This window comes from Ascaphus truei, chromosome 5 (assembly GCF_040206685.1).
Source record: "Ascaphus truei isolate aAscTru1 chromosome 5, aAscTru1.hap1, whole genome shotgun sequence".
Taxonomy (NCBI): domain Eukaryota; kingdom Metazoa; phylum Chordata; class Amphibia; order Anura; family Ascaphidae; genus Ascaphus; species Ascaphus truei.
Window position 1 is genome coordinate 81,349,306 of NC_134487.1, and position 17,672 is coordinate 81,366,977.

Genomic DNA, 17,672 nt, shown 5'->3' on the forward strand with positions numbered 1-17,672 from the left:
ATATTTTCTATGACTTGGTGGGGTGTATCCTCATGGAAGTGTCTCCGTGGTTGTGAGAATGTACAACTACATGTCATAGCTGTTATATATTTGAAGAATCTACATCAGTACCACCATTCAAAATTGCACAATAAAAAAACTATAACTCATCAATGCCTTGTGGTTTGAAATCACTCTAATTACTGTGTTGAATGATTGTGAACTCAGGCATCTGATGTTGTACCACACGGCATGCATGCAAGCTAATTGCGAAGTTTTATTTAATCGGCATGTTACCAGCCATGATTAGGCACAAACTATATGATATCTCCTTTCTCAACAATCGGACAGCAGGCTTATATAAATCACAAACAGCATAAATACAGGCTGTTTGAAAAGCCTGGTGATACAGTTTAATAACTGTGCAAGTAGAACAATTGTCATGTGAGATGGCCTCACTCCAATAATACAGGCACAAGCCACAAAGCTCAAGCTAGTAACAAGCTCACCAAAGCTATAGATAACGCTATTAACATAGGGCTGTATAAGGCTTTATCAAAGTACATTATATACGATGCATATGTGATGGCTATAATCATAAAATAATTATTTGGCACCTTCTTTGTGAGTTTGTATGTAGCAGCAGTTTGTTTTGTGTAGAGCTGCTGTGTATGTGTGGAGCTGATGTGTTTGTGTGCGTGTGTGTAGAGCTGCGGTGTGTGTGTGTCAGTAGCAGCGTTTGTGTGTGTGGTGTGCTCTTCTGTTTTAAGGGTGTAGCAGCAGAGTTTGCGTGTAGCAGCAGTGTGTGTAGACCTGCTGTGTTGTGTGTAGACCTGGTGTGTGTGTGTGTACACAGGGGGGCAGCAGTGTGTGGATATAGATAGCTGCAGTGTAAGTGTTTATAGAGGTGCCTTAATGTATTTGCCATTTTATTTTAAGAAAAAAATCTAAATAACTATACAAAAGTGTCTATTATTTATGAAAAGCCTACATTTAGCCTATAATAGTTATAATCCCCTCAGAACAGGGCATTACTGGCCAATAATGCCCTGGCTGAGTTAAAGGCCCTCGGCTTTGCCTCGGGCCTTCAACTCTTCCAGCCAGGGCATTATTAGCCAGTAATGCCCTGTTCTAAGGGGATTATTACTTAAGTATAGATGGATTTGTTCACTGAGCCGATAGGAAAGTATCGTTCTCTTACACTCACTTTGATTACATGAAGCAAAGATGAAACCAGGACCAAGAGGTAAAAGGGGACAGATAGAGAAAATGAACACACACAGTTGGAGCAGGCTTCATTGTTTTTTTCTTCCTCCCTTTTAAACATCTGGGCATTCTGCAGCAATATTTCCATGGAATCCAAAGGATACATGGATATTCTGAAGCAGGTCTGGGAAAGATGATGCATCCTCTTCAGGTTGAGGAGAGATTTAAGTGGGATGTAGCACCCAGTATTTTTCTCTAGCACTATTATTAAAGAACTATGGTAAATATTTGGGGCAGGATAGCCATTTTTAAAGCTCTCGCTTTAAATTTAACCTTCACTAATCTGTGATCTGGCTGCAGCAATGAAAGAAAATCAATACTAAAACAATACTAGCATTTTTCAATATCAAATATTTTCCTTAAAATATCACGCATATGGACATATGCAAACACGTACACTTGTACAAAATAAGACCACAACCAATTGATATTTTTTTTTAATTTAAACAAAAAATCTGAAGATACAGTTTATAAAAAACCCACATTCAAAATCATTACAGTTAAGTAAAAACAGCTGTAGATCAGGATAGTGGATTTTCACAAGTACAGTACCCAGACTCAGCTGTTGATACTATATTTTATTAAGTAACATTTTAACAATCTGACTTTTCAAAAATAATTTTCTTTGCATCCCAAGACATTTTTTATGCCAAAATACCAGAAATATCTTTCTATTTGCATTTGAAATGCTAAAGACTACTTAAGACAGAACTGATATTCTAAAATGCTCATCAACAGCGCTCAGCACATTTTGTTCACTGAAATAATCTAATTTGGATAGGAAATACAAAACAAGAAATCTCTGCATCTCCCTGCAGGCAGGAGTGGCTTAGCACCACAAATATACTGCTAAGACCCACGGGAGCGATTCACGGAAGTGATTCACGGAAGTCACCAGGCTGCACAAATCCTGCAATACTGCTTTCAAGAAAACACCACATTGAGTCAAAGAAAAAGACTCCCACAGGAAGCAATTTTTTTTTTGTTGATAAATGTGGTGCTCCTCTTTTGCCAGTTTTGCAGGTTAAAAGAACTTGAAGTATAGTTATACCTGCTAATAAGGCGACTAGTTTAAAAACCAAAACCTATTTCCCGTTCTGACCAGAACTCTTGTATATACAGTACGCACAACATGAATTAAGTAGAAATAGCCGTGTTAGCCCAGTTGCGATCATGCAGACAAAATGAGTACTTCAGTATTGGGTGATACCTTTTTTTTTATTTAGATTAACAATTGATACTATAAGACCAGCTTTTGAGAGATCTCTCTTCCTGAGGTCAGCAATTCAGAATTGCTTAACCTGATGGAGAGCATGCTCGAAAGCTTGTCTTATATTAATTGGTAGTCTAAATAAAAAAAAGTCTCAACCAATACTGATGTACTCAGTCTGTATATACAGCAAAATGTTTAATGCCAGGTACTCTGCAGATATGGTTTGAAAAAGGTTCAGGTTAAAGTTGGATTGTCAAATTATTCTTAACTGTGCGTATGTAACACTGCAATATTATTGCAGAAGATTATTCCAGTATCTTAAAATTGCATAATTGTCATAGAAATTAACTTATGATGCAGGCTTTTTATGAAAACAACATTCTAATAAAAAATATAATTCCTGTTATGTAGCCTGAACAGGCACTACAAATAGATTCAAACTCCTATTTAAACAAAAAAATATTGCATGAAAAATCTAGCAAGAGAGAGAAAATCCGCTGATCAGATGCAGAAGATACGGTAATTTCCAAATAATACAGCCGGGCATATTCAAATACCAGGCACGATCCTCAAGTAACATTCCTAAAGAAAGGTAATTCTGAGATGTTTTCTGCACGGCTTCAAATTCATTGGTGCTTTATACTTCCTCTCTGCAGTGGGACTGCGTGGTGGGGTTTTACATTACATTATACTTCCTCTCTGCAGTGGGACTGCGTGGTGGGGTTTTACATCACATTATACTTCCTCTCTGCAGTGGGACTGTGTGGTGAGGTTTTACATCACATTATACTTCCTCTCTGCAGTGGGACTGCGTGGTGGGGTTTTACATTACATTATACTTCCTCTCTGCAGTGGGACTGCGTGGTGGGGTTTTACATCACATTATACTTCCTCTCTGCAGTGGGACTGTGTGGTGAGGTTTTACATCGCATTATACTTCCTCTCTGCAGTGGGACTGCGTGGTGGGGTTTTACATCACATTATACTTCCTCTCTGCAGTGGGACTGCGTGATGCGGTCTTACATCACATTATACTTCCTCTCTGCAGTGGGACTGCGTGATGCGGTCTTACATCACATTATACTTCCTCTCTGCAGTGGGACTGCGTGGTGAGGTTTTACATCACATTATACTTCCTCTCTGCAGTGGGACTGCGTGGTGGGGTTTTACATCACATTATACTTCCTCGCTGCAGTGGGACTGCGTGGTGGGGTTTTACATCACATTATACTTCCTCTCTGCAGTGGGACTGCGTGGTGGGGTTTTACATTACATTATACTTCCTCTCTGCAGTGGGACTGCGTGGTGGGGTTTTACATCGCATTATACTTCCTCTCTGCAGTGGGACTGCGTGGTGGGGTTTTACATCACGTTATACTTCCTCTCTGCAGTGGGACTGTGTGGTGGGGTTTTACATCACATTATACTTCCTCTCTGCAGTGGGACTGCGTGGTGGGGTTTTACATCACGTTATACTTCCTCTCTGCAGTGGGACTGCGTGGTGGGGTTTTACATTACATTATACTTCCTCTCTGCAGTGGGACTGTGTGGTGAGGTTTTATATCACATTATACTTCCTCTCTGCAGTGGGACTGCGTGGTGGGGTTTTACATCACATTATACTTCCTCTCTGCAGTGGGACTGCGTGGTGGGGTTTTACATTACATTATACTTCCTCTCTGCAGTGGGACTGCGTGGTGGGGTTTTACATCACATTATACTTCCTCTCTGCAGTGGGACTGCGTGGTGGGGTTTTACATCACGTTATACTTCCTCTCTGCAGTGGGACTGCGTGGTGGGGTTTTACATCACGTTATACTTCCTCTCTGCAGTGGGACTGCGTGGTGGGGTTTTACATTACATTATACTTCCTCTCTGCAGTGGGACTGCGTGGTGGGGTTTTACATCACATTATACTTCCTCTCTGCAGTGGGACTGCGTGGTGGGGTTTTACATTACATTATACTTCCTCTCTGCAGTGGGACTGTGTGGTGGGGTTTTACATTGCATTATACTTCCTCTCTGCAGTGGGACTGCGTGGTGGGGTTTTACATCGCATTATACTTCCTCTCTGCAGTGGGACTGCGTGGTGGGGTTTTACATCGCATTATACTTCCTCTCTGCAGTGGGACTGCGTGGTGGGGTTTTACATCGCATTATACTTCCTCTCTGCAGTGGGACTGCGTGGTGGGGTTTTACATCGCATTATACTTCCTCTCTGCAGTGGGACTGCGTGGTGGGGTTTTACATAACATTATACTTCCTCTCTGCAGTGGGACTGCGTGGTGGGGTTTTACATCACATTATACTTCCTCTCTGCAGTGGGACTGCGTGGTGGGGTTTTACATAACATTATACTTCCTCTCTGCAGTGGGACTGTGTGGTGAGGTTTTATATCACATTATACTTCCTCTCTGCAGTGGGACTGCGTGGTGGGGTTTTACATTACATTATACTTCCTCGCTGCAGTGGGACTGCGTGGTGGGGTTTTACATCACGTTATACTTCCTCTCTGCAGTGGGACTGCGTGGTGGGGTTTTACATCACATTATACTTCCTCTCTGCAGTGGGACTGCGTGGTGAGGTTTTACATCACATTATACTTCCTCTCTGCAGTGGGACTGCGTGGTGGGGTTTTACATTACATTATACTTCCTCTCTGCAGTGGGACTGCGTGGTGGGGTTTTACATCGCATTATACTTCATCTCTGCAGTGGGACTGCGTGGTGGGGTTTTACATCGCATTATACTTCCTCTCTGCAGTGGGACTGCGTGGTGGGGTTTTACATCACATTATACTTCCTCTCTGCAGTGGGACTGCGTGGTGGGGTTTTACATCACATTATACTTCCTCTCTGCAGTGGGACTGCGTGGTGGGGTTTTACATCGCATTATACTTCCTCTCTGCAGTGGGACTGTGTGGTGAGGTTTTATATCACATTATACTTCCTCTCTGCAGTGGGACTGCGTGGTGGGGTTTTACATCACATTATACTTCCTCTCTGCAGTGGGACTGCGTGGTGGGGTTTTACATCGCATTATACTTCCTCTCTGCAGTGGGACTGCGTGGTGGGGTTTTACATCGCATTATACTTCCTCTCTGCAGTGGGACTGCGTGGTGGGGTTTTACATCACATTATACTTCCTCTCTGCAGTGGGACTGCGTGGTGAGGTTTTACATCACATTATACTTCCTCTCTGCAGTGGGACTGTCTGGTGGGGTTTTACATTACATTATACTTCCTCTCTGCAGTGGGACTGCGTGGTGGGGTTTTACATCACATTATACTTCCTCTCTGCAGTGGGACTGCGTGGTGGGGTTTTACATTGCATTATACTTCCTCTCTGCAGTGGGACTGCGTGGTGGGGTTTTACATCGCATTATACTTCCTCTCTGCAGTGGGACTGTGTGGTGAGGTTTTATATCACATTATACTTCCTCTCTGCAGTGGGACTGCGTGGTGGGGTTTTACATCACATTATACTTCCTCTCTGCAGTGGGACTGCGTGGTGGGGTTTTACATCACATTATACTTCCTCTCTGCAGTGGGACTGCGTGGTGGGGTTTTACATCACATTATACTTCCTCTCTGCAGTGGGACTGTGTGGTGAGGTTTTATATCACATTATACTTCCTCTCTGCAGTGGGACTGCGTGGTGAGGTTTTACATCACATTATACTTCCTCTCTGCAGTGGGACTGTGTGGTGAGGTTTTATATCACATTATACTTCCTCTCTGCAGTGGGACTGCGTGGTGAGGTTTTATATCACATTATACTTCCTCGCTGCAGTGGGACTGCGTGGTGAGGTTTTATATCACATTATACTTCCTCTCTGCAGTGGGACTGCGTGGTGGGGTTTTACATCACATTATACTTCCTCTCTGCAGTGGGACTGCGTGGTGGGGTTTTACATCACATTATACTTCCTCTCTGCAGTGGGACTGCGTGGTGGGGTTTTACATCACATTATACTTCCTCTCTGCAGTGGGACTGCGTGGTGGGGTTTTACATCGCATTATACTTCCTCTCTGCAGTGGGACTGCGTGGTGGGGTTTTACATCACATTATACTTCCTCTCTGCAGTGGGACTGCGTGGTGGGGTTTTACATCACATTATACTTCCTCTCTGCAGTGGGACTGCGTGGTGGGGTTTTACATTACATTATACTTCCTCTCTGCAGTGGGACTGCGTGGTGGGGTTTTACATCACATTATACTTCCTCTCTGCAGTGGGACTGCGTGGTGGGGTTTTACATCACATTATACTTCCTCTCTGCAGTGGGACTGCGTGGTGGGGTTTTACATCACATTATACTTCCTCTCTGCAGTGGGACTGCGTGGTGGGGTTTTACATCACATTATACTTCCTCTCTGCAGTGGGACTGCGTGGTGGGGTTTTACATCGCATTATACTTCCTCTCTGCAGTGGGACTGCGTGGTGGGGTTTTACATCACATTATACTTCCTCTCTGCAGTGGGACTGCGTGGTGGGGTTTTACATCACATTATACTTCCTCGCTGCAGTGGGACTGCGTGGTGGGGTTTTACATCACATTATACTTCCTCTCTGCAGTGGGACTGCGTGGTGGGGTTTTACATCACATTATACTTCCTCTCTGCAGTGGGACTGCGTGGTGGGGTTTTACATTACATTATACTTCCTCTCTGCAGTGGGACTGCGTGGTGGGGTTTTACATCACATTATACTTCCTCTCTGCAGTGGGACTGCGTGGTGGGGTTTTACATCACATTATACTTCCTCTCTGCAGTGGGACTGCGTGGTGCGGTTTTACATCACATTATACTTCCTCTCTGCAGTGGGACTGCGTGGTGGGGTTTTACATCACATTATACCTGACTTTTGCCCTCGGGCAAAAAGTTTGATATTTAATATGGCCAGTATACAGTTTGTTTTAAAAGGGAAAAAAACTGTTCTGAAAGTGGACCAAGTTTAGCACTGATGAAGTACTGGATTAATTACCATATTAAACGTTTCAAAATGTGATCACAATTTCATTATGGTTTACTCCTCTATACAAATAAAACTAAATTTAACTGATCGAGCTTTTAAATACCATTTGTAAGAGCAAACATTTAAATATTGATCCAGCACAATTATCCTCAATAACAGTATGTTTGAATGAAATAAAAAACAGAAATAAGTGAATATTTAGTAAAAACAAAAGTAAACAGGAACAAAACTGTAAAACAGCTACTACAGTATTAGCATGTGTGTTATCGAAAATCACCAAATAAAAATTATATTTGTACACAAGGGAAGATGAACCTTTTTCACTAGATGTAAAGTATGCAACTAAGTGGATCATGTAATGTGTATTCAGGAGACATGAACTGCACACTTTTTTAGATCTGTCAAAAAATTAAAGTTAGTCTTTTTGCATTCCACCTTTAGGAAAATAACAAAATAAGTTTGCTGTAGTTCTGTAGTGTTAACTTAAGGGTTTGTTTTTCAGCAGCCCAAACTGCATTGGTCACTTGCAGTTCTTCCCTCTTCCCAATCTCCTGCGAGAGCCATATATTCATGAATGGGTTTACCGACATACAGATTTGGGGCTAAATTGCAAAATTGGTACAAAATACCACTAGAGTTCAGAGAAAACAAACACAAAAACGATCAAACTTCATTTTCACCACTTCTGCATTCACAAGCATTAAAATGTGGATTGGGAAAGACCGGTGTTTATTAAAAATTCTACCGAAAACAGATGTTAAAACTACATCCATAGATACAGTACTTGTAAAAAGGTATTGAAATGCCATCAGTGTTCAGATGTAGCAGACATTAATGCTTCCGTTAACATGATGCATTGTGCCAACACGTATGCGATATTTGATGCAAAATGAACGTACAGTAGCTCTATTAAAACAAGTGCTAGCATACGCATCATTTTCTTAATGCACACAATATATAGTGCATTTTTTCATGCAATACTTTGCTTTAACCGGGAGCACTAACCTAAGCCACATTCATACTTTGCTTTAATGGATTTCCAAACCGTTGATGTTAAATGCTTTATGAAAATTGTGCAACTAAGCTCTACATTTAAATTCTCAAGAGATCACTGCAATGTGCAACATATGGTACAGACCAAAGATATTGAAAACTATGTTTTAGTTTAGAAAATGTAGATGTTAAATCGTGGTAAACAGTTTAAAGACAAATAGGCTTTTTTTCCAAGCTAATCTACAAATTCTGTAACCTATTTTTATGATTCTTTAACGCCAACACAAGTTCTGTTGAATGTTTCCTTTAATGCAGAGGTCATGGTGTAAATCTATGCGTTGAACACGATTTTCCATTTCTCAGTGCTTATTGAAAAAAAAACAATGAAAAAACAGACTACATATTTCTAATTTAGAAAAGCAACCTGTAAATTGCAGAAATCCTACATAATATTTTAACAGCAGCACAGGGATGTAACAGTAGTACGACTTGCACTGTATAGAACACTGATCCATTGCAGCTTTGGTTGAGAGCAGCCAAACAAGTACTATACCAACCCTTTGTAGAGGAAGGTCCATTATTGTTAGCTATGCCCTAATTAAAAGCAAGATTGGGTAAAGTGCGAGTCATTTGTACCACTGCATTAGTGTTAGAATTGTGCAAATTGTGCAGAAATAGGTTCCTGCTCTTTATATCCACGTGTGCACACACTGATGATTTGTAGGCCCTGTTGGAGTAAGATGCAACGCTTTAAAACTACAAAACAAACTTTGTATTCAATGTGAAATTTGCTTGGGACATGTCAGTGAATGTCAACAAACTGCTGATTACTATATTTTTACAGAAATCATTTCAAACGCTGACTTTACAATTTTAAAGCAGCAACCCACTATACTCCACATTAAACAAAGATCACAACCACATTATCACTACCTGAGCGATTAAGTGGCAGCGATCCCCGAAAGTACTGCAGCACCTGGCAGTGATGGGTTAGAATGCCTCATAAAATCTGCTTCACCGTTTAACTTCCTGAGCTGGTACTGTATTTTGTTTAAACTAATCCCTCTATTTAATATGGATGGAACAGCGGTGGACAAATCCAGTCCTCAAGGTCATGTTCTCAGGATATCCCCGCTTCAGCACAGGTGTTTCAGTCACCAGCAGCCATCTGTGTTGAAGCAGGGATATCCTGAAAACCTGACCTGTTGGTGGCCCTTGAGGACTGGAGTTGGCCAGCGCTGGGTTAGAAGTAAGATAATGCTCAATTAACTCATACAGAGTCAGAGGGCTCAAACAATGCTTTGCTAGGGGGGGTAAACAAGAACGCATTAACTCCGATTCACTCGGACCAAAATGCAAATCTGAAAAGTGATTTGTAGAAACATTGTCCATCAAAAATACATTTTTGTATCTGATAAAAACCTTTGGTGAACTATGGAAGACTTGCCTTGTTATACAAACCGACGACTTTTATCATATGCTCTGTTATAAAATGCATGCCATTGTGGAGAACGTATTGTACAGGCAACATAGAGAATGCATTATCTGCAAAGTCACAATTTTTTTTTAAATCAATGTACCTATTTGATTTAATGTAACATTATGTACAGTAATTATACGGATTTAGATTTCTTAGCAACCGAGGGACCCATTTCTAGGAAACATTTCAAGCAATGTTTTGAATCAGTCCTATACACAACTCAGTAGATGTGCATTCATCAAAGCCTCCCTGTTGTAAAAATCACACCAAATATATTAAAAGGAAGTTTTTTTAATCTTTAGTAAATGGAGTGTCGTTTTTGCAGAACAATTGCACCAGGAAGGCATTGATAAATAACCCTGTGTGTGCGGATGTAGTTGCACCAGGCAATCACAAACTCCAGGATTACATTTTTACAAAAGATGTGTTAAGTTTTAGAACAAAAAGATAATGGAAGTGTGCAGAGATAAAAAATAAAATAAAATAATAATATATGGAATTATGTAAGGTTAACAATTGACGTGTATTGCTCATTAATATCTAGTACAGTGGTTTTCAGCTTTTTTTGGTTTAGAAACCCTATAATTATAATGGGAAATTCTGTGGAACACTAACCCTCTCTAATGGCGCGTCTGAGATCAGATGCAATTCTTCTGTATTTGGTACAATTTTCAAATGACATGAAAATTGCTGGGAACCATTTACGGATGCCTGTGGAACCCAAGGTTTCATAGGAACCCCTGTTGAAAAACACTGATCTAGTAACTATTCTAAATCATTAGGGTGGGTGAATGTGTATTTATGTATATACGGTAGGGCCCCGCTCATACGGCGGGTTCCGTTCCAGGGTGCCGCCATTAAGCGAAAATCGCAGAAAAGCGGAACATAGCATTTGCTATGTCCACCAGCGATTTTCCATTTCCCCTACCCCTTCTGCTCATGCGCAAGCTCGGCCGCTCCCCCGTTCTGCGCATACACGAACTCGGCCGCTCCCCTGTTATGCACATGCGCGGACATGGCAGCCCCCTTCTCGGTACTGCTGAATGGCTGAGAAGCGGGCCCTACTATAGTTGGAGATATAGATTATATAGAATATATCTACATATCCATAGCGGAAACACTACACCTTTAAAATTACTATTATTGTACCGTAATCCTGGATATTGTCAAATATTGAGAATACCAACACACTCTATAAAAGGATTCAATTAATTTATTTGACTTAATTTGTCAAAAAAAATAATTTAGACTTATTTATAAAGAGTGCTGGTAACACACACACTCACACACTCACACACTCACACACTCACACACTCACACACTCACACACTCACACACTCACACACTCACACACTCACACACTCACACACTCACACACTCACACACTCACACACTCACACACTCACACACTCACACACGTTATTAGACATATTGCTTGCATTGCAGGCCATTTCCAGTAGTGAAGGGTTTAAACCAAACTGAGATCCCTTTTAAAATACTTCCTGGTAGGCCAGGAAAGGAAATAGAATTCCAAAGAACGGTTTTCTTCAGAAACTCCTGGTTTCGTTTAGAATAGATCAAAAAGATTATCAAAACAATGCTCACAATCTGGCCTTATCTAGAGATTGTGTATATTTTTTCTGATACTGTATGTTCTAAAATAGGACTTAAAGCATCAATGCCACTTATACGACCACTTGATTCAATCCAAATCTCAAAACAGAATAGAAATAGGTCAGTGCCTGTGAGCCCGCAAAGCCATCCTTTCTTGTGCCTCTGCCTAATGTTACATTTCACGAGCACAATATATAGAGCAGCCTGACCAAATCAAGCAGAATTGCTGCCGTCTGCTCCATACATAATCCTGTTTTATTGGTTGCTAATTTTTAGACGCAGTAAAATAGTACTGCTCCGGTAGCCTATTATCTCTACGAGGGTGCATAAGTGGCAAACCTGGTGAAACATTTCAGGAGGAAGTTGTATAGAAGGAATGTTATATTGAGAAAACATGCAGGCAATGTCTTCTGCCTATAGGAACCCAGGCACAGAATGATTAAGTCCTGTAGTTCTAAACAAAAGGTGACCTGCGGTGGCTGCTGTACAGTATTCTAATCATTGACCTTCTCGGCTTCTGCAGAACCTTTAATCAGTCTACGGATGCCTCTTTTCCCAGCTGGACCCTTCGGCTTAGCAAAATTTTGTTTGTGTGCGTGCTGCTTCGGGTGAACTTCTTCATAGAGGAAAGCCGCAGTTAGCTCATCTCCGTTGTCTATCTCAATCTGGGGAACAAATGTTACAAAAACAGATTTTTGGAAAAATGTGACTAAGCAGAAACACAAAATATACTTTGCGTACACAAGAAACATATAATCAATTGCATAATAGAAGTGCCAAGTCACTGAAGACCAAGACACATTGTACAGGCATACCCCGCATTAACGTACGCAATGGGACCGGAGCATGTATGTAAAGCGAAAATGTACTTAAAGTGAAGCACTACCTTTCCCCACTTATGGATGCATGTACTGTACTGCAATCGTTATATACGTGCATAACTGATGTAAATAACGCATTTGTAACAAACTCTATAGTCTCTATAGCTCCGGTACAGGTAGGGAGCCGGTATTGCTGTTTAGGACGTGCTGACAGGCGCATGCGTGAGCTGCCGTTTGCCTATTGGGCGATATGTACTTACTCGCGAGTGTACTTAAAGTGAGTGTACTTAAAGCGGGGTATGCCTGTATATCCCTCAGCTCCAAAATGTTAAGACTATTGCAGCCTCAGGAGGTCTTACAGAATTTTGCATGATTACTAAACCATTTATTGCCAGACATTTGACTAGGCAAATCATACAATTAACTATTCATAGAATTTGTTACTGTCTTATTCATATTGGTTACTACCTCCTTGAACCAAGGTTAACTAAAGAGAGAGTGGTCAGTTTGTGTGGGTATGTATGTAATGTACCTTATTAAACTTCTGGTTCTACTGTAACTCAGAAATTGAACTGCAGATTAGAAACACTGCTCACCTAGTCTGGCCTATCACGCTTCTGCTGTGTGGATAATTAAAGCCTTTGGCTTTCACAATAATTTCCAAATCCCTTTCATAATAACACTGTTTGTGAACACTTACTGTATCTACACACAAATGGTTAATTCACGCCTTTTGTTGTTTTGTATAACGCAATTATGTCATCAATAACCAAATATCAAACTAAAACCTAAGATTGAAAATTACATACAAAAAATATAAAATAAAATTACTGGGCACGAGTTTTTTGTTCTTTTTTTACATTTGGCCATTTGAGATTTTTCTCATGGACATTTATTCCACATATCTGGAACCAAAGAATCTCCCAGAAGTAACTGGCTACGTTGACATTTTTAAAATTACTGTTAATTACTTTTTATTTACTTTCTTATGACATACCTATTATCCTTTTGGTATATCTGCCTGGCTCATTATGGTAATGCAATTACTTAACAAACAAAAACACTGATCAACTAATAACACAAGTTATTTTAGTACAAACATTCTCATGACCAAAATAAATTTAATAGAGGCTGTAAAAAATACCTTTAAATAAAATATGTAATATATGTTTGGGGAAAGTGAAGTGCACGTAGTGTAATAAAGATGCCATTGTTAGGCCCGGGCCATAGAGGGGTGAGGCGATCCGAACCGCGCTGACGCTGAGGCTCGCCTGCTGAAATCTGGGCGATTTCATGCCCATACAGGCGAGCCAGCGGGCGCGATCGGAGCCGGGGGGAGGTGGTTGGAGGCGGGGCAGTGACGTCGCTGGGCCAAACGCCCGCGACGCACTGACGTCGACACTGCTGTGCTGTGATTGGAGGTTTTCAGCCAACAGCGCGCTGAAAAACAGCTTGGCGCTCGGCTGAAACCTCCATCTCGTCAGCACGCCTGCGGACGCTCGCGTGAGCCCCCTCTCAAGGCATCCTCATTGAGGATGCAGGGGCTCAGCGCGGAGCATCCGCACGCCTCAGCACGGCCTGTCCTTCTATGGACTCGGCCTTACACTTTGATCATATGTGATATTATTCTAACATTAATAATGCTGTATACGGCAAGATCTACACAAGAATGAGATCATTAAATTATTTCTGAAATAAGTGCTAGATAAAATACAGAGCTTAATATAGAAATTAAAGTCCAGCAAAAATAAAGAAACTAACGATCAAGAGATAGATTTACACACACACAAAAGTTTATTATTACACACAGATCAACACTTTGGTCCCCATGTTTAAACCTCTGTAAAGAGCTCCTAATATAACAAAACATTGATCTGTGTGTTTTTTTTTTTTTAAGCAAAATGGCTGTCTAGAGAGATGTAGAATAAACATGAAACGACTCACCTTTTTCACTATTTCCATCAGCAGCCGATTTTCAATCACATGTAGCAGAGGGTTCTTGCAGCTCGAGTACAGCATTCGCTCTCGTATACTGCATGTATAACCAGGCATTGAATAAAGAAACACTGGGAAAACAAAATATGCCATGATGAGAACTTGAACCATTCAAACATTATAAAAGCAGAATGCATCAAGTTGCTGAATACAACTCAGCCTGACCTCTACCTTCAATACAATATTGTGAGGTCACAACGCCAATTTCTTTCCGGACGAAACGCATGGACGGAAAATGTGTTCTATCCACTCCCATTCAGCTTAAAGATCAAATCCATCTTATTTTACTTATTTTTAATATGTTCCAGCATAACATTAAAGGAAGTTACCTAACAGCTGTGGTGATTTCTAGTTGGCACTGGGGGGAAAACTCAACTTTTATCATTTCATTTTTAAGAAGCATCGCCAACCCAAGACTCAATGAGGTCTACTTTATTGCTGGTAGTTTAAAATGTTATATTAACTAGGTTGATAGATGGAAATAATTGCAGTTGCCAGCATTTAACGTCAATTGTATTCATCAAACTATTCACTAAAGCCATATCTCAAGCAGTAAAGAAGCGATATCAACTGCATCAATATTTCACAGATAGTTAGGAACAAATGAGCATTCAGCAATGAGAATGTATTAATTTATTAATTGATAGAAAGAAAGACGGAGGAGGGGTTGGGGGAGAAAGAGAGGGGGAGAGAGAAACAGAGGGGAGGAGAAAGAGAGGGGCAGGAGGGGGGGGGGGAGAGAAACCGAGGGGGAGAAAGAGGGAGGGAGCGAGAGGTAGAAGAAAGAGGGGGAGGCGGGTGGAGAAAAGGGGAAGAAAGAGAGGGGGTGAGGGTGAGGAGAAAGATAGAAGGGAGGAGGGGGTAAGATACAAGGAAAACGTGTGAGGGAATGAGTATGTATACACTAATAATGAACACCCTGCATTCAGGGCAGTTTTAAGATCTTAGGCCCTAGGTATTCTTGCATTCATAGGCCCCACCCCACATCATGCCGGATGTGCACGAGCAATGCCGTCTCATGAACTAGTGCATGTTGTGCTTTACCCGTTTGTGCTTTTAGAATAGATCTTTCCATTTCGAAACGAGTTCGAAAGGAGAGCGTTTTTTCAAAACTCAAACAATTGTCTTTGATCATTGGACAGAAACGACAACCTTCCCTTGCACTACTATCAATTGAAAATGATATAATGCGGGAAATTACATTTGAAGACATAATAAGTGATTTTACAAACAAAAAGTTAACATAATTTGAGTTAAGATTTATTCATTTTGTTTAGTGTATAAGCATTTAACTAAAAAATTATTTTTGATTTAGAAGTTTGAGAGTTGTGACATGTTTAAGTTTTGTAAATACAGTACATTAAATGAAAAAATTATTGAAGTGGATTTTGCAGTTTCCTTTTCCTATTTTTGGGTCAATGATTTTTTTTTCTTTTCAGGTCTCAAACTTTTTCGTAGGCCTTTGAAAGGCTCGTAGGACCCAAGCACTGTGCCCAATGGATAAAAAAATTAAAACAGCGCTGCCTGCGTTGTATAATGATGCTGAATATTTCTATAAACCTATAATGAATACACTGCTGTATAATGATGCGGGGTGTGTATATGCGGAGAATGAACACAACGATTTGAACTGCACAAGTCTCCTGTTTGCAATTAAATGTATTGGCTCCTCAAGCCCTGAAGAGGTTAAGGACAAATCCACACTTGACTCTACTTAATTGTAACGGCCAGTACATGGTAAAGTTAAATTATTTCCTTACCCAGAGAGTTAGCAATATCATCATTGTAATTAAATGTTTGAGACATATTCCCTACCAACATGAATATTTAATTTGTTTGAGCGATAGCTTTATTGATGATTATGTGTTCATGTCCCTGCTACCTGGGTGTGTGAAATAAATAATTTTTCTCCACAACCCTTATGTGGTGTTAATGGACTGCATGGTATTGTTATATCTACAAATGACTGGATCTTGACACCAAAGTGGGGTTCTTGAGAATTAAAACTAGGAATGCACGTTTCAATACAAATTGAGTTTTTAGCAGAAAATGAAAAGCACTTTGCTGTACAACACGTTTTTGTAGGATGATGAAGGCCGTAATACTATCCGTTACACACACACAAAGTAAATGGATAACACACACATTTGTCAGGCCTTGTGCATCAAGTGGAACGGAAAAAAAAGTTTCAGCTCTGCAAACTGACAGGGATGTGCAACATGATACATCACCCAATTAATTTAGTGAAGTCTGTTTAATGATTATCAGTGCTATAGTGTGATAGTATATGCTTTTATAGGCGTCACCTCCTCTGTCATGATCTGCTGACAAAGTAGTTTAGGTTAGAACAAGCAATGCTTTGTTAAATTTGCAGGGGGGAAAAAATACAGTACCTATAGACTCCAAATAATCCCCTTCATGGGAGTGTTTATAAAGGAAGAAATGGTAGCGAGCAGCATCCTTCGGAATCCTTTTCGGCAACTCCTTTAGATCAGTATTGGTAGTGTCCGCCAAAACAATGGTTTCATTTGTGAAATCTATTTCCTATGGATAAAATTGTATTAGTGAAAAGAAAACCTGTAAAAATGACAGTCTCACTTGATATTCGGTATTCTCCAGGAATACATGAAGACAGTCACTGACATATACAAAGCAAAGCAAGACATTCCGTTCAACTAAAACTCCACAGCACGCTCTTGTGAACTATAGATTTGCATTAATGTTTTGCGCATATTCCATAACACTACACCTGCATACAGTGCCAGCTGGGAGTTTCGCAGGGCTCGTTGCAGAGGTGGTTTGACGGGGGCCTCTTACCTACTCCGGAGCCGCATTTTCTTGACGACGCGACATCACGTGATGCGCGGGGGCCTCTTGCCCGTCCTCGCATCATGTGACGTCGCATTGTCATGGCGATGCGTCCTCACATGGTAGCAGGATCAGATAGCGGCACTTATAGTCCCAGCGCCCTCACCCGCACCCACAATTAGTTTAATATTGTGGTGGTTAAATAAACCACTGAAGTTGAGCCGGGTTAGAGTTCGGGGCCAGATGCAGTTGCATCTACCTCAGTGTTCTGCTTGGGGGGGGTGGGGGGGGGGTAGAAACAAGAGAAGACTGACATGGGGGGTGGGGGAGAATGAGGCAGAGGTGTATAATTTTAGGGTTCCTTAAAATAAAAAATAAAAGTTGTTCTACAGTATCTCATGTCTCAGGTATCAGTTCAGCCCTCTGCTGGTAATCTACACTGTACAGTATGCAAGTGCAGGCTTGTAATGGATAGCTTACTATAAGTTTTTCCTTCCATTATATATAACCTTTTAAAACTAGGTTTGA

At 40.8% G+C, this 17,672-nt stretch overlaps 1 protein-coding gene across 1 annotated transcript in view; it reads right to left on the reverse strand.

The window, feature by feature from the left end:
* Positions 1 to 1,666: 1,666 nt before the first annotated feature.
* TWF1 (twinfilin actin binding protein 1) overlaps positions 1,667 to 17,672 on the reverse strand; it is a 46,035-nt gene continuing 30,029 nt past the window's right edge. The window contains exons 7-9 of the mRNA XM_075600118.1: positions 16,730 to 16,880; positions 14,286 to 14,407; positions 1,667 to 12,185 (exon numbers count right to left, since the gene is read on the reverse strand). Of these exons, the coding sequence (XP_075456233.1) occupies positions 12,015 to 12,185; positions 14,286 to 14,407; positions 16,730 to 16,880 (444 nt within the window). The 3' untranslated portion in view covers positions 1,667 to 12,014. The remainder of the gene's footprint in view (positions 12,186 to 14,285; positions 14,408 to 16,729; positions 16,881 to 17,672) is intronic.